General features: G+C 47.0%; 1 protein-coding gene across 1 annotated transcript in view; it reads left to right on the top strand.

Moving 5' to 3' along the window:
- LOC138513680 (V-type proton ATPase 116 kDa subunit a 4-like) overlaps positions 1–27,470 on the top strand; it is a 4,716,919-nt gene that overhangs the window by 2,992,603 nt on the left and 1,696,846 nt on the right. Inside the window, exons 18-19 of the mRNA XM_069628745.1 lie at positions 14,761–14,895; positions 15,066–15,152. Of these exons, the coding sequence (XP_069484846.1) occupies positions 14,761–14,895; positions 15,066–15,152 (222 nt within the window). The remainder of the gene's footprint in view (positions 1–14,760; positions 14,896–15,065; positions 15,153–27,470) is intronic.

The following is a 27,470-nucleotide window of genomic DNA, read 5'->3' as shown; positions in this document are numbered from 1 at the left end:
CTTAAGCGGTTTGAGACCCGGAAGCTCGGGTCCTCACCAACCGTACCATCTCCTCCCTTTTTTCGTTAGTTAGAGGTACCAGACAGGGCTGCACATTTCCTCCCCATATTGTTTGCCCTTAAAATTGAACCCATGGCGGAATTTGTCCGGCAACATCATATCCATCGTGGTATCAGAATGATCGAACCACCTCAACTAATTTCTTTATATGCGGACGATACCCTGCTATATGTCCGTAACCCTAAAAGTCAACCTGGAGCCAATCATTGCAGACATCCATACATTCGCCCAATACTCTGGTTATAAAATGAACGTCTCCAAGTCTGAGTTGTTTCCCCTTACTCCAGCTACCAAAGAGTTGTCTGACATGGGGGGGGTTCAAGTGGTCTCCGGTCTGGGTCCGTTACCTGGGAGTGGTGGTATCCAAGGAAAAACTGACATTATACATGGATAATCACGAGGAACTGCTACAGTCGTTAACCACTAAGCTACCGTTGTGGATCAAACTTCCCATTTCCATGTATGGTCGGGTGGCTCTCCTTAAGATGATAGTCCTACCCAAGGTACTCTATTGTTTCAATAACATACCCATCTGGCCCGGCAAAACCTTCTTTAGGAAACTTCAGTCATTAGTCACCACGTTCATATGGGGTGGGAAGACCGCCAGGATGAAATGGATCAAATTGACTGAAGGGTGGACTCTCGGCATCGGATTTTGAACTTTACTACATAGTGGCTTAAGTGCAATTTGTCAAACACTGGTTTGACCCGGAGGATACGGCTGCACATATCCCTATAGAGAGGTTTGCGGCCTCCCCCTCCGATGTTCGATCAGTTATATTTGGGTCCAAGCACAAAGACTCCTGCGAATTTGATCCAGTGAGTGCCACCGTCCACGCATGGTTTAAGATATACAAAAGGATTGGACTAGAGATTCCATATGACCCAGAAATCCCATTGTGGAACTTCCTCAATATTGCCCCCATGTTCGACAAAGCCCTGCAAAAGCTGTGGGATCCGACTAGGCAGTTTAAGATGCGGGATATGTTCCCAGAAGGTGCATATATTGAGTTGAAGGACTTTGTGGACACGATGGGCAGCGGGCAACTCCGGCGATTCCATTTCCACCGCATGAAAGCAGCATTCGCAGCTAAATGGCTAACCTTCCCTGCAGAACCCCCTACACACGAATACACGAGGGCTATAACAGCAGCTGACAGGCGAAAGAAAGGGATCTCGATGCTGTACGCCCTAGTTCAATCACACACAACCTCCTGTAAGAACATGAAGGAAACTTGGGAACGGGACCTGGGGATTACACTGAGTGACGAAAAATGGCTCTGATGCTGTCAGCTTACTAGGTCTGTTTACCTAAACTCCGGGTTGCGGTTGATTCAATTTTAAATACTTAACCAGTTACACTATTCCCCTGCTAGACTATCCAAGTTCGTGGAGGGCTGCACAGGGAGATGCCTGAAATGTAATGCACCAGATGCAAGTGCGTAACATATGTACTGGTCATGTCCCCCTATGGCAAGGTTTTGAGGCGAGGTTGCAGGGGTTCTGGAAGAGATTACATCTATTCCGGCATCCCCTTCCCCACTGAAATATCTGTTCAGGGATATTGGTAAAAGGGCAGAGACTATCATATGCCTGTTTAATGTGGCATGTGCAGTTGCTAAACGCTGTATACTAAAATGCTGGAAATCTATAAATGCACCCTGTAAAACTGACTTCCTCAGAGATCTCAAAATGGTGAACGAATGCGAAGAGCAATTTGTGTTAACTGTATTGGCAACATGTCGTCCCAAAGTTATCTGGGTACCTTTCAGAAGCTACTGGCGTTAAATGGCATCAGACAATGATTTTACACCTCCTATAACACCTTAAATAATAGGACATTGTTGGATGAGCTGTGAATTTTGAATTGATGCAATGATTGAAATGTACTGCTGAGCCTGTGATGACCTGTTGTGATATAACTCTCTTCCAAAATAAAGTTTAAAAAAATGTCAATGGACAAGGAGAGAGTGGAGTCGAAGATGACCCCAAAGATTTTGGCCTCACAGGTCTGGGTAGGCGCGGGGCCAAGGCAGGGCGGCCAGACTGAGAGGGGTAAAGCGGGAGCAGGAATCCCAATGCAAACAATCTCAGTTTTACTGGCATTGAGATAAAGGTCATTTGCAGCACACCATGACTGAATAGCGGACAGACAGTCAGGTATGAGTGAGGAGGAGGCGGCAGCTGAGGGTAGCCTGAAGGATAGTGCGTGTCGTCCGCATAATACTGGAAATTAGAGGTGAAAGTGGCAATCACACGTGTAAGGGTAGCCATGTAGACGTTGAAGAATCAGGGGGATAGGTTAGAATACTGGAGAACGCTGCAGGTTGAGAGGGTGATAGTCAAGAGAAAGGCACCAAGTACGACCTGGGATGGGCGCTCGGAGAGAAAAGAGGTTAACCAAGCCATAGCCAGACCTCTGATTCCCAAGGTGTCACAAAGACACTAGATCAGGATATTGTGGTTAAGACGAAGGAGAGATCAAGGAGAATGAGGACAGAGGGAGTGTTAGTGTCATGATTTGAGAGCAGGTCTTCACGGGTGTTCAGAAGAGCAGTTTCCGTGCCTCCGGATGCTCTAAAGCCAGACTGATGATCGTGGAAACAACCGATTGATTCCGTGTGGAGGTTTAGCTGAGAGATAGCCAACTTCTCCAGGAGTTTGCCCAGGAAAGGAGTGATAGAGATTGGGCGGTAGTTTGACGGAATGGAGGGGTCAGCAGAGGGTTTCTTGAGAAGATGGTGCACAAGGGAGTGCTTGAGAGCAGTTGGGGAAAACTCCAGTGGAAAGGGAGAGGCTGCAAAGGTCGGCCAAGGCTGGAGCAAGGGAGTCAATGTTGTCCTTGATGGTTTTGGAAGGGCAAGGGTCAACTTGCTTGGATGAGGCATTCATAGACTGGACTTGTCTGGTGACCTTATCAGGTGTGACGGGAGAGAGAGAGGAGAGTGGAAGTGGAGGTGGGGCCAAGGGAACACAAGTGCTGGTGTGTGTGTAGTGTGGGGGGAAGGGAGGAGAGGATGTCTTGGGTTTTTATGGTGAAGTCTGCTGCCAGGGCCAAGTAGAGGTCCTGGATGGGAGTGACGGAGGAGGAGCATGCTGCAGGATTGGCCAGTTCCTTGCAGACTTTGAAAGGTTTGGCCGTGTTGTTTGATGCCACGGAGATGCAGGCTTGAATAAAGACTCTTTTCTTGTAGCGGATACAGATTCGATATTGCCTTTGAAGGAGTCTGCAGGCCAGTTTGTCAGATGGTCCACCAGACGAATTCCATTTCCGCTCAGCTGCCCTGCACTTGCGTTTAAGGGCAGCCAGGTCGGAGTCGTACCAAGAGTTGCACTTTTTGGAAGGCTTCAGTCAGACCCTCATGACAGGGGCAATAATAGCAAGAGAATTGGAGATAGAGAGATTAAGGATAGTGAGGGCTGTGTCAGGGTGGGAGTCAGCCGCAGGAATGGGAGGAGAAGAGTAGGTGTAGGCAAAGGCAGCCACTGTCACTTTTTTCATGGGTCTGGTGAACTTGAAGCAGAGTGGCTGTGCCGGGTGAGTTGCTGCAAGAGGATAGGAGAGCTTCAGGTGAGTTGATAGAGATAGGTAGTGAGAGGGATAGAGAGTGGTATGTCAGTGGAGATGAGAGCATCCAACGTTAACCCACCGTGTGAGTGGAGCCAGAGGGTAGACTAGAGAGGGAGAGAGAGTCACATAGGTTGCAGAAAGGTCCTGACAAGTCAGGAGAGTCAAGGTGGATGTTGAGGTCACCCAACAGGAGGAGTTGAGAGAACAATGGACCCCTCACTTACCTCTGTGTCAGAAGCTGAAGTTTGAAGCCAGAAGAAGAAACCTGAAGTATTCTTGAAGTTTGTATCTTGAATCCAAATAGAGGAAGAAGTCTGCTACTGCAACTCTTCAACAAATCCAAAGGCTACTTTGCTCCTTCAAGGACTGATCAGGAAACAACCTGAACTGGTGACCTATTCCCGTAGCCACGAGGGGACATCGTGCAACTGCTGCTCTTCACCCGAAGTGTCCTGGAAGCCAGTCCTTTGTACCTGCCATCCTGCATAGGTATCTTCGTGGGTCCTGAAGAGTAGTGTCCAGATATATTGAGCCCAAGAAGTCCACTGGCGTCGTCCAGGTTCCGTACACTGTTCATGACCACTGGGAAGCCAGGCTGCTGTGTATCGCCCAGAAGAGGGGGTACCCTAGCAAAAAGCTGCCTAACGCCTGGATTTTTCCAAGTTCCAACCAACCAAAGAAATACTTAATGGACACTGCAAACATTACATCTGTCCACTTTTCCACAGCTCAGGAAGTCCAGTTTCACTGCCTGCATATAAGTGCATCCTGATTGATTTCCTGCCATTCCAAATCAAAGATCAAGTCCAGAGGGTCCAAACTTTGTGGTGGCCGCAGAGAAGTCCAGTGCTCGAGTCTGAGTCACCTGAAGCCATCCTGTCATCTGTGCTGTGGCAGCTGGACCAAAGAACCGAATGGTGGGCAACCACAGAATACCGAAACCCCGCCACCTACTTCTGTCACTGCACCCGTCGCTATCGAAGGTCATGGACAAAAAACAAAGGACTCATCCTCGCCTCCCAAGCCTTGTCAAGGTCCACAGTGAGTTTCAGCTTCAGGGGACATCCACATCCGGCGTATCAAGCCGACCAAGGAGACCACTACAAAAGACCTTCACTGCTGCCTTTCCTTCACTGCTGCCTTGGTTCCCTTCCCTTACTCGACACCGGCGTCCCAGCGACTCTTTCTTTCAGAGGGCTTCCATCCTTAAGGGGTATTGCCGAGAAACTCCACCACTTTTCCTCCCAAGGTACTATGACGAGGAAGAGTATCTCCCAACCTCAGGGTTCTTCCAACGGTTCCAGATTCATCTTGGATCCTGTTCTCCTATGGCTTACCAGGTACTTTGGGGTTGTTGGATCTGTAGAAAGAAAAGCAGACAATTACTGAACATATAAGGACTGGGCATTGTTTTAGAAGCAAAGTGCCCTTGTGGGGGGGGGGGATCATCACACAGTATTTCATTTTTATTCCTAAAGAAAAGATTCTGCCAATGTTCTAAGTATTACCCTAATTTCTTAAGTAGTGCTTATTAATGTTAATGCTTTTTAATAACTGTCAGCAGTTGGTACATTATAACTGAATCCAAGAGTAACCGTGGTACCACATAGAACTATATATATTGTGTTGACCATTTGATTAGATTTCTGAGTACAAAGCGAGTCTTATTTATCTAAATATATCCACCTGACATTTTATCCTTTAATAAAGGAACTGTGTTAGCACATAACATAGTGTGTGGACATTCCATTGTGGGGGGCTTTGGTATTTACTGTACCTAAGAACCAGCCTACATCACCTCCCTTGAGTCTCAGACTTGGCTGTTCATCCATTGCTACCAATTGAGAGCCTTGGCCGAAGTGCCTCTGTGCCTTGACCCCAACCATATAGTGGTTAGTAGCACAGGCACCCCCTCTAGTCTTTACACCAATTTGACAATATCACTCCACAATGGCCCTGTGGCGATTTAATAAGTCATGCTTACGGATGTAGCCTTCAGAGCAGAGATTGAGAAGGCTAGAACTACATTTTTTTAAGTCAACACTGGGTCATTCCCACTAATGTCCACTACTTGTGAAATGTTTAATGATTACATCCAGGGCCTTTGTAAGGGGATTGAAAATGCTAACTCAAACCATTAGATGTGGGATATTAAAAGTAGAGTCTAAATTAAAAGACCTGAACAAAGAAGTGGAGCAATCCAAGAATAAGGATCTACCTCTTCCTCTTAAGTCTAGGTTGGACCAGTTTTGGTCGCTCGTGGAGCGCTACATCAAATACACCTCCATACTCATTCAGGTAAGGAGCTATGGGGAGGAGGGTAGACCCGGCTGCGCCTTAGCACACTTGTTGAGGCGAGAATGTGATAATGCAGATGTCCCCATGATTAGAAATACTGAAGGAACCCTTATCTCGTCCCCTGATGGGATTTTAAATGAATTCCAAGACTTTTATAAAAAAGAATCTCTATATCACAGTTTAAACCTGCCCCCTACAATACTAATTGGATTACTTAACTCATATTCTGATACTTAAGTTAGACCGGAATGGACAAGACTACCTGAATACCCGATTACCACAACAGATATTCTTAGTGCTATCTCCACACTCCCCCACCTAAAGCCCCTGTCTCTGATGGCCTCACTGCTGTGTTTTTATAAAGAATGTGCCCCTATGCTAGCCCCACAAATGCTGGAGGTCTGACAAGAGGCCCAGCTACAGTGCTCCTTACCTCCCACCATGAGGCAGGCAATTATCAAAGTGATACTAAAACCAAATCAAGATCCCACCGTCTGTACCTCGTACTGGCCTATTTCATTGTTAAATATTGATACAAATATATTTGCAAAGATCCTATCTGATTGCCTGATAGTCCACATTTTACAACTGATAAACCCTGTCCAATGCGATTTCCTACCTTGCATATCTACAGCCCTCACCTTACGCAGGTTCTTTGTGGTCATGGCACAGTTTGATCCAGAGGTCCAAGCGGTGATCGCTCTTTGGGACGCTGAAAAAGCATTTGATTCACTGTTATGGGAATGTTTCTTTACCACCCTAGAACAGTTTGGAATAATGGGCTATTTACATTTATTATATGCTGACCCCATAGCAACGGTTCACTTCGTAGGCAGATAATCACGATAGTTTACCGTGGGTACAGGAATTAGACTGGGTTGCAACTGCTTACTCAAGAGGTGGAATCATTTAGACAACTTTCTGGTCTCTGAGTGAACCTGTCTAAATCCCTTCTATTCCACCTAACAAATGAAACTCTCAAGCTGACTGAAATAGGAGAGTATTTTTACTGTAGATTTGTATGGCACCTATACACGAGTCTTTCCCGGTGGCACAAGGCAAACAAGAAAGGGGGGACATAGGGAAAACAACAGTAACGGTCGTACTAGGCTCTGTGACTTTCTTACCGTGCAATTGCAGAGACAAAAAGTGCAGAGGAGGGTGGACGAAGGGGCAAGGCAGGGTAGAGGGGGTAAGATCAGGAGTGGGGGCCGAGAGGGCTGAGCAAGTGCTGAGGGGAGCCACACAGGGAAAGTGCAGAGGGAGAGGGCGAAGTGCGAGGATGGGAGGACCAGATTCAGGCTAATCCGGGAAGGGTGTCCGGGGGCAAGTGCTGATAGGGATGCTGAGGGGGGACTGGTCAAGGAGGCCCTTGCCCCTGTAAGATTCATAGGGTACCAGGCACCAGTTGCAGCAGCAGAGGGACATTAGTACGGGAGGGGGAGAAGGAAGGATGAAGAGAAAAGGAAGGTCTTGAGAATTTTCCAGAACTTAAGAAGATCCGGCTCAAGTCTAAGGGGGCAGGAAGGCCATTCCAGAGGGATGCTCCTGCCGAGGAAAGTGATCTACCTCCCACTCTCTGATTGGAGAAGCATCTGACCTGCACAGAATTGGAGCTAGAGGACCAAAAGACACTAGTAGGGAGGTATTTAGGGAGAGAACGTTGGATGTAGAGAGATCCCAGTCCCCAGTTAGCCTTGTGGATGATGCAAAGGGTCTTAAATTTGATTGTTGCTGTCGCAGGGAGCCAGTGGAGAGATGTTAGGGCTGGAGAGATGCAGTCCCTGGGCTTGTGGCCAAGGATAAGTCTTGCAGCCCTATTCTGGATTAGTTGAAGAGGGCAAAGGGAAGAAAGTGGCAGATTAAGGAAGAGGCTGGTGCAGTAGTCCAGCCTAGAGAGAACCAGAGCTCTGGAGACATTGAGCTTCTGGTGGAAGGTGAGGAAAGGGAGAATGCCTCTTAGGAGGTGGAGCAGAAAGTTGGACTTCTTAGCAAGGTCTGAGATGTGCGGAGAGAGTGGAGGCAAAGATGACCACAGGATTTTTCCCCTCACATGAGGGGGTGGGGGACATAGGAGGGTGGCCAGAGAGTGGAGAGGAAACGGGAAGTATGTGTCCCAATGAGAAGCATCTCTGTCTTACTGGCTTTAGGGCAGAGATTGCTAGCAGAGCACCGTGCCTGTATAGCAGTTAGGAATGAGATAGGAAAGGGAGGGGGTAGAGGATGGAAGTTTAAAGGAAAGCTGAGTGTTGTTCGCATAACACTGGAAGTGTTGAGAGAAGGAGGAGATCAGGTGGGCCAGGGGGGCAAGGTAGATGTTGAAGAGCCATGGCAATAAGATAGCGCCCTGAGGAACGTCACAGGTAGAGACTGAGGTGGAGGAAAGGAAAGGGCCCAATTAGTGGGGGGTGTTCAGTCTGAAAGGAAGGGGGTCAGCCAAGGCAGTGCCCAGTCTGTGATGCCTAGGGTATCAAAGAGACGATTTATGAGGATTGCATGCTTGACCGTATCAAAGACAGAAGAAAGATGGAGTATGATCAAAACAGAGGGAGAGTTAGAGTTCAAGTTTGAGAGCACAACTTCACAGGTGTTCAGGAGAGCAGTTTCCATGCCTCTAGATGCTCTGAAGCCAGACTGGTGGTTATGGAGGCAGCCAGCTAATTCGGTGTGATGGTTCATTTGGGGGATGACCAACTTCTCCATGAATTTGTCCAAAAAAGGGTTGACAGAGATAGGGCGATATTTGGCCAGGCATGAGGGATTTGAAGACTGCTTTTTTTAGGAGAGGATACACAAGAGAATGGTTGAGGGGTTGTGGGAAAGAACCAGTGGCAAAGGAGTGGTTACAGAGGTCAGCCAAGGAGAAAGCGAGAGAGGAGATGTTGTCCTTGATAGTCCTGGAAGATCAGGGGAGCACCTGATTGGAGGAGAGACTTTCAGAGAGCGGACTACTCAGATCTAATCCGGTGCAACGGGAGGGGGCCAAGGGAGGCAAGAAAAGAGGGGAGAGAGGAGAGTAGATGACAATGAGGACAGGATGTCCTGAGTTTTGGTGGAGAAGTGGGAGGCAAGAGCAGTGCAGAGGACCTGGGAGGGCAGAGGAGAGGAGGAGACTGCAGTAGGATTGGCAAGGTCCTTGCCAATTTTAAAAGTTCAGCCTTGTTAGTTGCCCCAAGGATGCAGGCATGGACAAGACCCCTCTTCTTGGAGCAAATGGAGAGGCAATATTGCCTTCGGAGCAGACAACGGGCCAGTTTGTCAGGGGATGTAATTGAGGCCTGCCACTTCCACTCAGCAGCTTTGCACTTTCAGTTTCAAAGCTGCTAAGTCAGAGTCATACCAAGAGTTGCATTTGGAGGCAGGTTTCATGCGGTTCCTCATGGCAGGGGCATGACAAGTGGAAAAGTGTCAAATTTATTTTATCCTATGTCATACAGTATAAATGGTAAAAAGGTGCTGGTGGTGCTTCCTGTACCTAGTCAGAGGCGCCACCGGCAAATGCCCAAGCTATCTTGGTTTTTTCGAAACCCCTTTTGTACTAGCACAGAGTCCAGAGCTCTGTTTGTTCTCTGCGTGTAGTAACATATGGAGTATCATATAGGATTACAAAAATCCCTTTTGCAGTTTGTCAAAAAGTAACTCCTCAGCCACTTTTCCAGTGTTCTCGTCAATTCCTTTGTCTTTGGCCGAGGGATGGCCTACCGGTTTCAGTGGTGAATAACAACGTAATCCACTTTCTTCAGGGCCAGAAAGGTGAGAAGCAAATAAATCTTTAGAGTCTGCTCCAATGTGGATTGAGAGTAGGCTGCTTTTGATAGTTGAAGTGCCCCACCTGCAGAGGGGGACAGAGGGGTTTGGGTAGAGTAGGGAGACACACAGGAAACATGCAGGTGAAACTAGTGTCTTGTGTGCGGTAGTAGTACATAGGGGGTCACAGAAGGAACATGGGTGACTTACCATCGCTGTAGTCCTTCCCGCTTCTAGACAATCTTGTAAAGAGGGGCAACTTCGCCTGAAATTTGTATTTTAAGGTTGGGCGCTGTTAGTTGGGCGTTTCAACAAAGGACCTGGGAGGTTCAAGAAAAGGTTTACTGAAACCCTCGGCTAGGCAATGATGTGGCTACAGAGTTATTTAAGGTAATCAGTGCTTATTTTAAGTTAGTATGTCACAAGGGCATTACTACCAAGATGTCCAACTCTAAGAATAAAACCTGTGTGGATAACATTATTAACAGTCAGCCATGTTGCTACATTTATGGCTGGTTCTAGAAATGGAATGCAGCACAAAGTGTACTTTGTGGCTGTGTACACACATGCATTCTCAAAAGATTATGACATTGTGGTAGCTCAGTGAAAAACGAATGGAGCAAGAGCTGTGAAGGAGTGATAAGTTAATAGACAAACAAAATGGCTCACCACGCCATGGAGGACGAGTATGTCTTCCTTCTCAGAGAGGTGCCGGCTGTGCTTAAAAAGCGGTTACCTGGTGAATAATTATTATGTAGTCTTAGGCTCGAGTCTGATGGTATGCAGTATATTATTTTGCCAAATGTCCTCCCTTGGGGAACGCTTACCTCTGTAAACGTCTCTGTAACATGTGTACGGTGCGGAGAGCAGGGAGCTGCAGCCTCGCGGTGTGCGACTAAAGGCTTCTGATTCAGAGCTCGCTGTATTATTTGTTATACTGCTACCTGGGCAACCGTGACGTGGAGGCATTCCAGTCCGGAGCCCGGGTGCGCCATTTTGAAAGGGCTAGAATACCTATTGTTGTTACATGGAACGGCGCTGTAGATACGGTAACTTACATTGGGGCCACCACACCTGAACACAACAAAATTGCCATTGTTGGGAACTGTCAACATGCATATCAAAATATGTGTATGTGTGGATGGGGCCATATTGAATAGAGCTGCACGTATTCTTTGATGCACTGATGCATTATGGGTGTTGTAGTGCAGGGAGAATAGTATAGAGCAGTATATAACCATAGAGAATTATGGATATGTGCCCTGTGGGGGAAATACTTCTTAGATAGCCAGTTTGTCCCCCGGTCAGGATCAGATCCAAGATAGGCAGATATTACAAATCATGTGAGGCAATATGCATGTTGGATACATTTTGTGGCCACCCAGTGAGAGGTTAGATGGCAAAAGACACCGGGCATGCAGCCACAAACAAATTTGGTTAGCAAAATGTCTCATCAACTCGAGAAACACAAGCCAAAAAGAGATAGAGAATCAGAATTGAAGTCCAATGAATCAAATCAGTCAAACATAAGCATCACATGGTAGATTTTGCCTGATGTGTTCGTGGTTTTCACAGGGTTGCTAGGGTCTGCCAACTTGTGGGCTCATTGAGGCCATCCTTGTCTGTTTTTAATCTGAATATCCATAGTTGTTCCCTCCTGTAGAGGAGATTGTGTATATTGCCGCCTCGCTTTGGTGTCTTGATTTTTTGCAGTATGGTCCAGATGAAATCTGTCGGACCATGGTGTTTCTCAATGAAGTGTTCCACCATGGGTGCAGTCGCTTTTTTAGTACGGATGCATGATCTATGCTCTGCCAGTCTAGTTTTTATTGCTGTTGTGGTCACGCCAATGTATTTCTTGGCACATGGGCAGGTGATCAAGTATATTACATTTTTGCTGTTACAGTTCATGAATGATTTTTGTGTCCACGGAAAATTCCACCCAATGTCTATAGTTGTGGTTCTCGTAGTGTTTGCGCATGCGCTGCAGTTCCCACAAGGGGTATGGCCCATGGGTGCAGTTTGATCCCATAGTGTATTGGGTTCAGGATCAGTTAGTTCTCTGCAGGTGTGTATCAAGGAATCACATACGTTTTTTCTTCTTTTTATTGCAAAATGTGGTATTTCTAAGTTCTGTTCGCCCATGTTCAGGAGAGGCCAAAGTCTGAGTACTTATTTTTTATGTTGTTCACCAGCGGTGAGAAGCTAAAGACTGCCCTGATGGTGTCTTTTTGTTCTTGTCGTCTGGGGTGTTGTTCCAGGGAAATCTCTTGGGATGTTTTTTGCCCTCTTGCGGGCCTGCTTAATGGTTCGTTTTGGATAACCTTGTTGTGATAGTTTTCTGGCCAGAAGGCTTAATTGCGTCTCATAATCAGTAAGACTGGAGCAGTTCCTCCGGTATCTGAGAAATTGGTTGAATGGGAGGTTATTCCTCAGGCTGCTCAGATGGTAGCTTTTGAAAGTCAAAAGGGAATTCATGTGTGAAAGTCTGTTATATACCAATGTTGCTATCTCCCCATTTCTTATGACCGTGTTTAGGTCCAGGAAGTGGATCGATTATTGACTGTGTGTTTCTGTAAAGTTCAAATGTTCATTTTGTGAATTGAGCCACTTCATAAAGGCCTCAAGATCTTCCTCGTTTCCTCTAAAAATCATAATACATCATCAATGTATCAGGCCCATCGATCAATGTGGAGGGCCCAGGGATTACTGTTGTAGATCGCTCTTGTCTCAAAATGGGCCACATGAAGGTTAGCCAGGCTCGGTGCAAAAGTGGCCCCCATGGCCGTGCCCGAGATTTGCTCATAGAAGGTGTTTTCATGTAGAAAGTAGTTTTTGGTGAGGACAATCTCTGTGAGTTGCATGATGAGACTGATCGGTGTGTCAATTGGTGGATTAACTGTTCTTAGGGCTCTGTCCACGACTTGTAGTGTGGCCAACTGTGTGATTTTTGTATAGAGAGACTGTATGTCTAGGGTCACGAGGAGCTGGTTGTCTGGATCAAAGGTACGATTTTTGAGAAGGTAAGTACCACAGTGGTATCTTTCAGGTAGGATTGCATTTTCCCTATCATTGGTCTGAGAAAGAAGTCTACAAATTCAGATAGGGGTTCCACAATAGATCCAATCCCGAACACTATCGATCTTCCCGGGGGTGGTGTTATCCCTTTATGAATCTTAGGGAGGGTATAAAATGCCGGTCTGATTAGTGCCTTTGGGTTGAGGAATTCATATTCCTTGGGACTAATGTCACCTTCCGCAGTAGCTTCTTCCACGATGGGTATAATAAGTGACCTTATGTCTTCTGTGGGATCTTTGCCGAGTTGTCTGTAGCTTGAACGATCCCCCAAGAGGGCCATGACCATTTGTCTGTAGTCTGCTATGATCATGATGACCGTAGCTACACCTTTATCGGCCTGTTTGATAGTTATCCGGTTGTTGCTGGTAAGTTCCTTCAGTGCCATTTTGTCTTTTTTTGAGAAATTGTTGTATCGCTGTACTTGATTTGTCTCCAGGTTTTCAAGTTTCTTAATCAGGGCCTTCTCAAAGGTCCTGATAAAGCCAATTTGCGACATATTGGTTGACCACCTCCCGATTCTTCCCACATGTGAGAATAGAGAGACTATTTGCCAGCCCACACCCACTTCGAACAATCATACTTTCCCCCAAACGGACAGATACTTGTAAATTTGACACAGCGTCCATCGCGGCAAGGGCCGTAGGGAGGTTGCACCATCTGGTGAATATACTGTTTCAATACACCACAGAATTAACCCTTAGGGGGATAAAAGGTCTGGATCCTACGTGTGACATGGATATAAAGAAGATTTGCCTCAGCTAGGCAACCAATCTTTGTATGATATGTACCCACATGGCACATTCGTCACCAAGGAGCAGTTCATAGATAAAGTTGTCAATGACTTTAGACTGACATTTCAGTACCATTGCAAGCATATGGCATTCAGAGGCTGGAGCCCCCACTTCCCTCCACTCTCCTACTGTTAAATTTATAGCAGACGCTCGTAACAATTGGCAAATCATTTCTATACTAATTAAACAAGTCCAAATGTTGTCTCCATCCGAAAAACTCTAGATGTAAAGTTCACTGGGAGTGTGAGCTGAAATCTCCACTAGAAGATCACACGCGGCAGGCCTTTTGTGAATACACCCAAGGGTTCTCCCTCAGAACTAAGTACAAACTAATCCAGTACAAAATCCTTCATCAAGTATACATTACACGGACCCATCAGAAGAAGTTTGACCCAATCCATTAGGCCAGTGCCCTAAGTGTTATTCTGAGAATGCTGACTTTTTCCATATGATCTGGTCATGCCCAAAGGTATTCAAATTCTGGGAAGAAATTGTAGTGGCTCTTGTCAATCCTAATCGCCAATTTCCCCTTCGATCCCTTGAGTTGCCATTTCTAGAAAGGATCGTAAACTTATGTCTATGTTTAATAATAGCTAAACACTGCATTGTCAGGAAATGGACCACTCCATCAGTCCGTGAGTGGCTGAAGGATCTGATTTGAAGTTATGAGATGGAATCTTCGTACTGGCACCTGGAATCTTTGAGCAACTGTTCAATGGACTTCTGCGAACCTTTGTGTTAGTATCTCCGGGGTCTGTTTAATAACAATTCGAACTGAGTACTCCCCTGACAGAAACATTATTATGAGAAGAGGTCTTATTCCTCTCTCAGGATGTATGCTATACATGTACTCCATCTAGTAGCATGGTGTAGCATGGAATATAATAGGCAAGACCATTGTGTTGTTTTAAATTATAAGCACTGTGATATGTTTATAAATAAAGTTAAGAAAAAAGAAATGCTCCAGAACAGTCACCCATATATATGGTTGTGTTAGTTTCATGCACTGCAAGTGTGATAAATGCTAGTGTGGATATGTTTTTAACTCCTAATGTATGAGTCATAAACTTATATAGAGACTTGGGAAAAGTCTACAGATACATTTTATTTGTATCACGCTCGTACACAAGCGTTTCAGAGCGCGAAAGAAGTGATTTGATACTGTTACTTCACTAAAAAGGTCTCCCAATAAAACCTTCTTATTTTTGCCTCAAGGAGAAATCACCTGATCATGCACTGCAGACATCAGGAGGCCCAGAACCTAATGTGGCAGCACCTAAACATGTCAACATTTTGGACATTCCCACTGAAGGGGACTCCCCAAGTTTGCAAATGAAGCATGATGAAAAGGTAGAGTGAAAGTGATTATTTTGAAAAGGAGGCCCTTATGTATTTATTCTGTCGAAATCAAACTTTAATTAAGATATGTACTGTTTGTACTACACAACATTTGTTAAATTAATGACACATTCTCTCCTTTGTAATACAATCTTTGCTTTCTTTTTGATTACTTAAAAAAGGTGTTACCAGACAGAGCAGTTCTTGATTCATCTGACACACAAGGGGATGCTTCTCAGACCAAAAACCCTGCTGCCCCTATTTCTAAGGTAAATCGAAAGAAAGCATATTGAAATACAATGTTGCAAGATGGTTTGTACTGTATTTACGCAAATATATTGTAGGCCTCATCGCTAGAAGCTCAGAAAGTATAAGGATCACCAACCAGTTCAATGTACACTAAAAAATCATGAAACGCATTTGAGTTCTGATTTTCATTTAGACAGTTAATCAGATGTATTATTATACTGAAGCACTTAAATAGATGTTTAAACTGTGTGAAGGCATCACAAAGCAAGACACAGACAAGATATTGAAAGTTCAAAATGAAATTATTTATTAACTCAAATGTCAGGATGGTTGAAAGCCTAACTAAAGCTAAACAATGTGTAAGGATGTCAAAAATAAAAGAAATTTTGATCAAAACAAAGTAAGTTCTGACCTTCTTTCAGCTCGTAGCTTCTGTTGGGAAGAGGGCATCCCCGTCCCACCCCCCTAAGTGCTTTAGAGTGAGGCGAGCTGCATTCGAGTCACTATGAGGGCCAGGGGGGACAGTGGTATGACCCCACTCCAAGACTGGCATTTTTGTATAGATGTTAGTGCATTTTGCGTAGATGTTAGCGACTATAGCTAGGCGACAAAGCCTGCGCAGCAAATGCAGCATTTCATGTACTAGGCCCGAATTGCGAGACAAGAGATTTCTCCAGCCATACCCGAGCTCCCATGAGGACAACCCACACCCCCAACCGTCATAAAGCTCATTCATTGTTCTAACAGTCTTGTAAAAAGTTTTTTTTCTTCCCCGAAAGAATATGCCCTACAAGGCCGCGATCAGAGACCGGCGCCTTGTGTGCATGTTATCTCACATTGGCCAAAGTATGACCCGGCCCTCCCCAAGCGCCCACGAGTTATAGCCCGTATAACTGACTAAACCCTATAAGATCCCTGGATTCTATGGCACCAAGTGCCCTTTGACCGCCAACCCTAAAGTAACAAGTCCTGAGATGTTCAAAGAGGACGGACATTGCACATCTTTGAGCTACAGTCATATGATTTGTATTGCGAGGTGCTGGGAGGGATAAATTATAGTTCAAAACGAGGGTGGTGACCTTGAAGCCGGATGGTGCGAAAGGAGGGGGTGAAATGTGTATGTGAAGGTAAGAGTGCCCCGGAACCTCCTTTGTGTCAGTATTAAAGCCTACCAGGTGCACAGTATAATGATGAAGTAGCATTGTGTTAGGAGTGTAGTTAATTTGTTCTTTGACCTTCGTGAAAAGAAGATGATCTCTGCAGCACCCACGTGTTGGAAGGCAGACGGACTGGGCTGGACCAATGACCTGGGGTCCCTTATGGGGCAGGCGGATCCTGTATAGGCGGACACCGCCTAGCCGTGCAGGTTTTTACTATATGTATTGCGTCACGATGATGATGTGTCCTCTCTTAAGCCTCTGCTTGTACCCTCTTTCAGCAGAACGTTCTTGGCAGCAGAATTATTTGCTGCTGTTCTCATCTGTGTATGAGATTAAAACTTGTTATCCTTACAAGATCGATTAGGGCCTTTTTTCCCTAGCAGGTTGTATTTGTTCTGGTGTGAGTGTTCAGGTGCGTGCCTTCAATTGGTGACCCAGACGTGATACTAGCATCCCCCCTTATTTGCAGAGGCTTCCAGGCCGCTTCTCCAGAAGGAGCTGCAGTCACCTACAGCAACCGGTCCCAAAAAAAAAATCATGTGTTCCCGAGTGATTTAGCTGAGCCATTTTAAGAGAAGTCCTCTCTGCTCTTTGAAGTGGGGTGCGGCTCTGAGGAGAGTGCAGGCCGGTGTTGGAACCCTGTGACAGAGGAGTTCGGGTAAGCATGCTGTTAAGATGGATTTCTGAACTCTGACTTGGTGGGCAGAGGTTCAGAAGGCCAGCCTTGTTTCTTGGAACAGGGTAACCTCTGGACAAGCCAGACCAATCAAGGTAGCTATGGCAGGCGATCAAGACTAAGTCTCAGGAGGGGTGAGGGTGACTGAAGGACCTCAATGAGCACACACAGCAAGGACACTTACAAATTACTCCCAGACAGGTGTTATATCAAAAATATAAACACATTTATTACAAGGCCTTTGTAACTCAGACCATAGCAAAAGAATCACAGTAATACTAAGTAAACCAACACTATCAATACAATGTATATACAAGACCATTGGGGTCCAAAAGGGTTAAATGCACAAAATATGTCTACAACCTAGATAGGAAGAAAACAGGCAGTGCAGATAGTCTTTAGGCCCCTTTGACATCGACAACACACCTAAGAGGCAGTCCAAGCCCTAAGAAGAGGGGAGCCTTGTGCTCAATAGTACATGCAATCCAAGCGCACACAGTTGTTCCAATGGGAAAAACGGGTCCTTTCAGGGGTCTCTAGCAGCTCAGGAAGGTGGATGAGGCGAGGTAGAATAAGTTCCCACTATTCAGGGAGGACCTCCACTTGAAGGCAGAGGAAGTTGCAGAGTGCGGGATGGAGTTGCTAGTTCGCACTAGCAGTGGAAAGGATAGGAGCCCACAGGGGCCACTTGTGCGTTAAAAGGGGCAATGGCGCTAAGGGCCACCGGTTAGTGTTAGAAGTACTCACCGGTCCCAGGCGCTCTCGGACCCAAACTTCGCCAGTTCAGTCCACTTCGTTTGCAGGTTCGAACGTGACAAAAAGGACTCCTCTGCGGCTTTCAGTTCCCGAGATACAGCGATGATTCCCAAACGGGACAGTGTTGATTTCTCAACTCCGGGTGGTTGAATCGACCCACTTTCACTAGAGCAGACAGCGTACTAGCAAAGGTTGCTGCCGTGGCAGGGCAACACGGTAACCGTGTATGCTCCGGTCCTGGCGCACTCGTCTCACTTCAGACCTGGTAACGCAAGTGTTCGAAATTCAGTGTGAGTGCCGGGGACACAGAGCTAGCAGTATACCAAGTTTCGAGGGCCTCCTCGAAACGGCAGCGGTGACAGAGCAAAGCAACTAGGTAAACTGGTCAGCCCGCTGGTTGGCCCAGGGACACTTCCAAGAAAGCTTATTTGCAGGTTTTGATGAAGGTGCCGAGAATAGTTGGTCCCACTATTCTAATGGGTCGAAGCGTCTTCGCAGACCTTCTAGGACGATCAGATGCAGAGGGGTCCCACGGGGCGACAGTGGGCTCAGGGTGCCAAACCTTCCAGCGGGTCGACCAGCGGTTCCTCGACTCAGCTTCGTAGTTTCAGGATACTTGGATCCTATCCTTCGTTCAGTGAGAACTCCAGAAATCGACATGGTATGGGTGTTTTTGGCCTCCTTTTATCCAAAGATCCCTTCGCGCCAAAACGAAGAGGACCGAATGGGAGATCTGCTCACAAACACACACTCATACGTGGACCAATCACGGACCACAGTGGTCCCAGTCATTCATGGCACTCCAGACTCTCTGGCACCCAGGATGTGTATTGGGGACAGACACCCCAGCCCACATCCTGGAGGCACACACACAAGGCATGCAGAAGCCTGCGAAAGCTTGGGTTTTACGGGAAACTGCATGTCCAAATAAGGACGGACCCGGGTCGGTTCGACCTGGGGAAGGCAAAGGGGCAAGATGGCCAAAGGACAGGACAAAGATCCTCGTGGCATGGCCATTTTGGAGCCAGGCCACCTATTTGTGCCAAACGCGGTTAACGCAGTTAGCATGGCAGGAAAGGGTTAAAAATAACACAAAAAGATAGCTTCCACCAGCCCTGTCCATGACACATCTGTACATCTGACAAAAAATCCATAGAGAGTATCTAGGGTCATTGTAATTGACTGAGACCCAAGTACACTCTACTGTAAGGTACATTGTGTGCTTGTTACATGTTGCATAAAAGTTGCAACATTGGAAAAGGACTAAGGGAAACAAAGTCTCCCAGTACTGACTGTCTTAAGGGCATGTCAGTTTCCCCATTAAAAGTGAGCGAAAGCCCAGAGGAGTGCAGCTGAAGGCTGTGCTTCTCTGGCAAAGTCAGTCTATGGTGTCTAAACAGCAGCAAAAAGTTTGGGGTGTACACATGGAGGGAAAATTACATACAATTATGAAATCTTTCCTAACACTCTCCCCTCTCAGACTAAGGACAGGGGGAACTAATTCACCCCTGGATGAGGTTCTTGTTCAGGTCGGTTAAACAATCTGGACAACCCATCAGCATTGCTATGTTGGACATCTGGCCTATGCTCAATAGTGAAGTCAAAGCCTTGCAGACTTATGGACCACCTAAGCAACTTTGGATTCTCTCCCTTCATATTCATTAGCCACTTTAAGGGTTTATGGTCAGTTTGCACAATGAAGTGGGTCCCATAGAGGTAGGGCCTAAGCTTCCTTAGGTCCCACACAACAGAGAAACACTCTTTCAAAGGGATTGTGTCCTCCGACGTATTCCTTATCTTAGATATCTCCTTCCAGCTCTGCTGGCCTCGGAAAAAATTTTCTCTAGGGGGCACTGCGCGTCGACGTCCTCCGAGTCGATGTCCCTCGACAGCCGCCGTATCGACGTCGACGTCATCCTGCCTATAAAGGCCGCGTACAGCGTCCGTTGCTCAGTTCCGTTTTTCCGCGCTTACTCAGTGCCTCGGAATACCGTTGCTCAGTTTTGTCAGGTTAAACCTATTTACCTCGAGTTATTCGATCCGTACTCGATGGCTTCTTCGTCGGAACCGACAACTCCTCGATCCGGCTTCAAAAAATGCCGAGATTGTGGGAAAAAGATGTTGCTGACTGACCCTCACAGAGTTTGTCTGTGGTGTTTGGGAGCTGAACACCATTGTTCGGAGTGCGAGGACTGTATGTCCATGACAGCTAAGGCCCTGAAGGAGCGTAGGGGGAAGCTGGAGAAAGGTAAGACTTTTAAAGCTTCTTCTTCGTCGACGAAGTCGAGACATTAGTCTCCTCGTCACCATTCGCGCTCCAGGTCTCGGAGTGGGTCCCATCACTCCTCGAGATTGAAGCACTCGAAGAGGAGACGTTGAAGATCCCCTTCTCCGTCTTCCTCTTCCTCTTTTTCGCCAAAGAGAATCCCTTGCCCCACGAAACATAGTTCCCGGGCTGAATGGGAGGAATTCCGCAAAAATATGATGAGCGTCTTCGAGAAAGCGGCCTCGACCCCCTCGAAGACTGCCGAGAGCGATGCTCTGGTCGAAAGACCCGAAGGTCAAAAACGCCGCGAGTCGCAGTACCCGGCGAAGGAAACCTCTCGAGCGCGTCTCGAACCCTCGAGTAGGACTATGACCTCCAAACCTTCCTCGAAGGTTCCGTCGACACCGTCGACGAAGGTTCCGTCAACGCCGAGGTCGGTGTCTTCGACGCCGTTGTCGAAGGGACCTTCGACACACGGGTCTGTCGACTCGACGCCAGCTTCGACACCGGTGTCGACGCCAAGAAAAGTCACGGTTACGACACACCCAGTGACTATCCCCAGGTCCTCGATGACGATGGCTTCGAGATTGTCGAGCAGAATCCCAATTCTGTCGAGGTCATCGAGGCCTCCGCCTTTGTTTTCGACGCCACGCTCGAAGCCTTTGACGTCGGCATCGACGACATCGACGTTTTCGAGGCCGATTATGACAAGTTAGTCACCCTCTGCCTTGGAAATGGGATTTACACCCTTTATGAGTTCAGAACAATTGAGAACTATGTCCTCAATTATGGAAGAGGGTGAATTGTCTGAACAGGAAGACACATTTGAGTTGCAGGGACCTGTAACCCCAATTAGAGAGGAATTTTCCTCTGAAGAACGCAGGTTAAAGGATCTTCATGATTCCTTACATGAGGCAAGTGGGTTAGACACTTCTCCTGAGGTGGAGTTTGCTAGGCCAGACCCGGGGGAGCATGCTGAAACCCCCTATAGAGCCTTAATGGCCAGGATCACAGAGTTTATGGGGTGGTCTGCACCTTCACAATCTTTCCAACAAGATGACCTCACGGATATTCTTGACAAAGGCCCACAGGAGGATCCTGTGGTGCCTTTTCATAAAGCTCTTCAGAGGAAGATTATGACGAACTGGGAAACCCCAGATGTCGTCCCGGCAGTAAAAAAAAAACTGTCTACAAAATACAGGGTATCCTCTACAGACCCGGAGTTTTTGTCAAAACACCCATCCCCAGAAAGTCTGGTGGTACAGGCAGCATCTTCTCCCGATGTCAAGACGGCTTATCCTACCGTCCCACAGGACAGGGACGATAAAAAATATGATGCTATGGCAAAGAAAGTTTTTTCGGCATGTAGCATGGCGTTAAAATCTGTTAATGCTACTTGCACCCTTGCTAGATTCAGCCATACACTGTGGGAGTGTGCTTCTACAGCGGCTGACTGCATCCCGGAGGGAGAAGAAAGGGAGGCGTTCCTGAATATCATACAGGACGGTAAAGACGCTATGTGCGAATCCCTCCAGACGGGCATTGATTCGGCTGACAGTATCAGCAGAGCAATGGCGGCAAGTACAACAACCAGGAGATTCGCTTGGTTGAGAAAGTCTGGTTTTGCCCCAGATGTGCAAGCCAGGCTCTTGAACATGCCATTCGATGGCTCTTCTTTGTTCGGGAAAAAGGCGGATGACAGTTTAGGGAAACTGCAAACTTCAAAAGCAGCAGCAAAATCCCTAGGCACTGCAATCCGTCAGACACCTTTTCGTCCCACAGGAACCTCTGCGAGGGGCAAGTCCTTTCGCTTCTACTCCGCATTCGGAAGAGGTAGAGGACGACCGGCTCAAAGGGGACAAAGAAGAACTACCCGAGGTGGACGGGGTAGATATTCAAAAGCTGCAGCAACAGCAGGTGCCTCTTTAACATCGGCATCTGCATCAGCCGCCCCAAAACCACTCTGAGGACTTCCCTCACAGGACACCTGTAGGAGGCAGGTTGACTCAACATCTGGCGGTATGGCAGGCTATCACGGCAGATGCTTGGGCATTGGAAACAGTTGCCCAAGGTTACTGCCTGCCTTTCCTACGCATACCTCAGAGTCATCCACCGGGGATCAGCTCTCAGAAAGCTCCAGATCCGCTCCTCTTGCAGGAAATTTTGGACCTGCTAGAGAAAGGTGCCATAGAACCGGTACCTGTAGCGGAGAGGAACAAGGGCTGGTACTCCCCTTACTTTCTCATTCCAAAGAAAGACGGAGGACTGAGACCCATCTTGGACTTGCGATAATTGAACAAATTCCTCAGGAAAGACAAATTCAAGATGGTCACTCTTTCTCAGATCCTCCAGGCCCTTCAGTTCCAGGACTGGTTGGTATCTCTGGACCTTCAGGACGCTTATTTCCATGTGCCTATCCATCTCAAACACAGGAAATACCCGAGGTTCGCAATTGGCAACTCTCACTATCAATTTCGAGTGCTGCCAATTGAGCTGACCTCCGCCCCGAGGGTCTTCACCAAGTTAATGTTGGTAGTGGCGGCAAGTCTAAGGAGTGAAGGGATTCACGTCTACCCCTACGTGGACGATTGGTTGATCAGGGCTGTTTCTTCGGAACAAGCTCAGATCCAGCTAAATCACGTGTGCCACTCCCTTCACAAACTGGGCTTCTCCCTCAATTTAAAGAATTCACAAATGATACCATCGCAGAGACTCCAGTTCATAGGAGCGATCCTGGACACTTCCCTGGGAAAAGCCTCGCCACCAGAGGTGAGGGCTCAAGATATTCTACAGATGGTTACCAAGTTCCAAGATGCCCAACGTCTCCCAGCCTTCGACTTTTTGAGGTTGCTAGGCCTCATGGCATCCTGCATTTTCCTAGTGCCAGAGGCTCGCCTGAGAATGAGATCCCTCCAGTGGGCACTGAGTACTCAGTGGTCACAATTCTCAGGGAGAATGACAGATCTTCTTCAGGTTCCCGACAGGGTGGCTCGAGACCTTCAGTGGTGGGCCTGTCAGGAGAACATTCTGAAAGGAGAAAATGTTTGGTAACCCTGGTCGGAGATAACAGTAGTCACGGATGCCTCACTCACGGGGTGGGGAGCCCACACCAACGATTTGACCATCAGCGGTCGTTGGTCTCCATCGGAGTCCAGACTACATATCAACCTGTTAGAGCTGAGAGCCATCAGACTTGCGCTGAAGGCGTTCCTGCCAGCTGTACAAGGGAAAAACGTCCTGATAATGACCGACAACACGGTGGCCATGCATTACCTCAACAAAAGAGGAGGCGTAGGATCACTACCCCTGTGCAGAGAGGCGATGCAGCTCTGGTTTTGGGCAATCCAAGAAGGAATCTCTCTATCGGCAGTTCACCTAGCCGGAGAGAAGAACTTGACAGCGGACGCTCTGAGCAGGCAGAGCACAGTCTCCCATGAGTGGGAGCTAGCTCAGGAAGTCCTTCAAGAGATCTTCGCCCTTTGGGGAACCCCTCAGGTGGATCTGTTCGCCACCAGCCTCAACAGGAAATGCGATCTGTTCTGCTCAAGGGAATTTCCCCCGAGAGGAGGTCTGGGAGACGCGTTCATAGTGGACTGGGAGTTTCTGCTTCTGTACGCGTTCCAACCGGTCCCTGTCATTCCTCAAATGATCAGGAGGTTGAGAAGATTCCTGAGAATCATGATCCTAATTGCCCCGGATTGGGCCAGGAGAACGTGGTACCCGGACCTTCTAGACTTGTCCATCTGCCCTCCAATTCGACTTCCACTCAGAGAGAACCTACTCTCACAGAAGGGAGGTCAGGTTTTCCATCCAGACATCAAAACCCTCAACCTTCACGCTTGGCTTCTGAAAGACTGAGGTACAAGGATTGGGACCTCCCTGATGATGTTATGGTGGTGTTGCTTTCGGCAAGGAGGCCAGCAACAAAGTCTTTATACCGCTGCCGTTGGAACAGATTTTGCAGCTGGTGTAGAGAACAGAATATCGACCCTTTTTCATGTGGTACACCAATGGTTTTGTCCTTCCTACTATATTTGGCGAATTCAGGCCTTCAAGTTGGCACCATTAAGGGCTATTGCGCAGGGCTATCCATCTTTAAGCGCACTGCGGAAGAACCATCCTATTTCAAGTTACCCTTGGTAATACAGTTTTGAAAGGGGTTAACCAATGTTTATCCCCCAAGACCATTCCAACTTCCCCTATGGGATTTAAACTTAGTCCTAACTTTCCTGATGGGCACACCTTTCGAACCACTCCATTCTTGTTTGTTAAGATTCCTTACCCTTAAAACTGTTTTATTAATAGCACTTACATCTGCTAGAAGGGTAAGTGAATTACAAGCTCTTTCTTGTAAACCCCCTCACACAATCTTTCACAAAGACAAAGTTGTCCTGCAAGTGAAGCCTAATTTCCTCCCAAAGGTGGTTTCTGAATTCCATATCACTCAGAAGATTACCCTACCATCTTTCTATCCTCCTCCTCATCCGGGGAAAGAGGAAGAGAGGTTACACAGGCTAGACCCTAGAAGGGCTTTAAGTTTTTACATCAGTAGACTAGCCAGGATAAGACAGGCAGACCAGCTGTTTGTAGGTTACACAGGTCACAAGCTGGGGTTACCAATAACTAAGCAGACCATTTCCAGATGGATCATTCTAGCCATTCTGGAATGTTATAAACTGGCAGGGAAAGAGCCCCCTCAAAACCTTAGGGCTCATTCGACCAGAGGTATTGCAGCTTCATCGGCCCTCAAAAGAGGTGTGCCGGTTAAAGACATCTGTGCGGCCGCTACATGGTCGTCTGTCCATACCTTTACATGATTTTACAACTTGGATTCCTCCTCCAGTCAAGAGACTAGGTTTGGAAGGGCTGTACTGCATTCTATTCATCAATAGAAGACAGCGTGAAGTCAGTACTCCCTCCTCCAATAATAGAATACTGCTATGGGAGCCTATCTAAGATGAGGAATACGTCGGTGGACACAATCCCTTCGAAGAACAAGTTACTTCTTACCTTGTAACGTTCCTTCGACGGGATGTTCCTCCGACGTATTCCTCATCGACCCTCCCATCCATCCCCGCAGTTCTACTTCCCTTGTTGTTGCAGCTTACGCTCCTTCAGGGTGATTAGTCTAGTCCAGAAAGAATTATTGTGGGCTACAAAACGGAACTGAGCAACGGACGCTGCGCGCGGCCTTTATAGGCAGGATGACGTCGACACGGCGGCTGTCGAGGGACATCGACTCGGAGGACGTCGACGCGCAGCGCCCTCTAAAGAAAAAAATTTCCGAGGCCAGCAGAGCTGGAAGGAGATATCTAAGATGAGGAATACGTCGGAGGAACATCCCGTCGAAAGAACGTTACAAGGCAAGAAGTAACTTGTTCTTCTCAACTGTGGACAATCTGAGCTCTCTGTCCTTAAACTGGCAACTAATGAAGCCAATAGGGTGTTCCTTACCCTTCTCATCTACTTGTGATAGTACAGCTCCTATCCCAGTGTCAGAGGCATCTGTCTGAACAACAAAGAAAGGAACGCTGTAAAGAAAGCGGTACTAGCACCCTACGAATTATGCTAAATGGGTGGCGTCCCTTATCTCGGGCCTTGACTTAATCAAATCCTGGTTACCTTGTTAAATGTATGATTTATTCAAAAAAACAAAAAAAACTTGTTGTGACGACTTAAATATGTTATTATTATTGCAATTGTTATTCAATTATTGACAATGAGCAATATATTTACATTCCAATTGAACAAATTAAAATGGTAGGAAGATTTTCTGAATTGAGGTAGCGTCATATTGCATCACCGTTTCCCTCCAATCGCATTTAGTGAAAAAGGTAAAGATGAGAGGTAGTAATCCAAAGTAAACAGGAACTCAGTGTTGAGGGAAAGGAAAAAATGTCTCTGTTTGGTAGAGATAGAAATTTCTCTATTTGCCAATAGCCTGCAGTGAGGTCAAATGTGCTGAAGTATTTGGAGGCACCCAACGTATCCACCAGCTCATCTGTTCTAGGCAAGGGGTGTGCATCTGTCTTGGTGATAGCATTCAGAGCCCTGTAATCCACACAGAACCTCAACTCAGAAGTACCTGCTTTTGGAACCAATACCACTGGGCTGGACCAAGGACTACTAGAGGGTTCAATCACCCCAAGATCCAACATGATGTTGACCTCTGTCTTAATGTAAGACCTTACTTTGTCTTACATTCTGTATCCCCTACTTTTGGTAGGTACACTGTCTCCTGTGTCAATGTCATGTTTGCACCAAGGTGTCAAACCAGGGGACTGTGAAAACAAGGGGGAAAGCTGCCTAAGCAAACTTTTCACCTCAGCTTGTTGATCAGAAGTCAGGTGAGGGGCCACATGGACACCCTCAATGGAACTGTCTGAAGGACTACTTTGGAACAGGTCAGGGAGAGGTTCTGACTCCTCTTCCTCAACATCTGAAGTCAGTAGGAGTGCAGCGATTTCAACTCTTGGGATGAAAGCCTTCAGTCTATTCACATGGAACTCTTTTGGAGCCTGTCCAGCCCTTCCAAGGTCCACTAAATAGTTGGCCTCACACAGTGACTCCACCACTGCGTAACGGCCTGACCATTTGTCCTGCAAAGCTCTAGGCCTTATAGGATTCATGATCAGGACTTTCTGACCAGGTGTGAAAGTGATGACGGAAGCTTTCTGGTCATACCAATGTTTCACCAGTGCTTGCCCTGCCTTCAGCTTTTCACTAGCCAGACCCATCAGGAGTACCATCTTTTTTCTGAGCCTCAGCACATAGTCCACTACATTGGTAGTAATGGGTGGAGTGGGCAACTCCCATCCCTCCTTGACTATGGCTAAGAGTCCCCTTACAGGGTGACCAAACAGAAGTTCAAAGGGGCTGATGCCAACACCCCCTTGTGGTACCTCTCTGTAGGCAAACAGTAAGCATGGTAACAGAACATACCATTTTCTTTTTGGGGGTCTTCCAAAGCCCCAATCATGCTTTTTAAGGTTCTGTTAAACCTTTCCACAAGACCATTTGTCTGTGGGTTGTATGCAGATGAAAACTTATAGGTGACACCACATTCCTTCCACATGGCCTGCATACACTTTGACAAAGTTGCTGCCCCTATCAGACACAACTTCTTTAGGGAAGCCAACCCTAGTAAATATGCCAAGTAAAGCTTTTGCAACAGACTTGGCAGTCACAGTCTTCAATGGGATGGCCTCAGGATACCTGGTGGCATGGTCGACCAGCACCAGGATAAACCTATTGCCTGAGGATGTTTGGGGGTCAAGGGGACCAACAATATCGATCCCTAGCCTCTCAATTGGTACACCCACAACAGGGAGTGGTACCAATGGAGCTTGGATTGTTGAGCCACTCTTGCCATATAACTGGCAGGTGGCACAAATCTGGCAGTGACTTTCTACTTGAACCCCCATCTTGGGCCAGCAGAAGTGCATGGATAACCTTTGCTTGGTTCTCTTGATTCCAAGGT

This window comes from Ambystoma mexicanum, chromosome 12 (assembly GCF_040938575.1).
Source record: "Ambystoma mexicanum isolate Mex_15411 chromosome 12, UKY_AmexF1_1, whole genome shotgun sequence".
In the NCBI taxonomy this organism is placed as follows: Eukaryota; Metazoa; Chordata; class Amphibia; order Caudata; family Ambystomatidae; genus Ambystoma; species Ambystoma mexicanum.
Note: the sequence above shows the minus strand (reverse complement) of the source record. Positions and strands in the feature narration are given on the sequence as shown.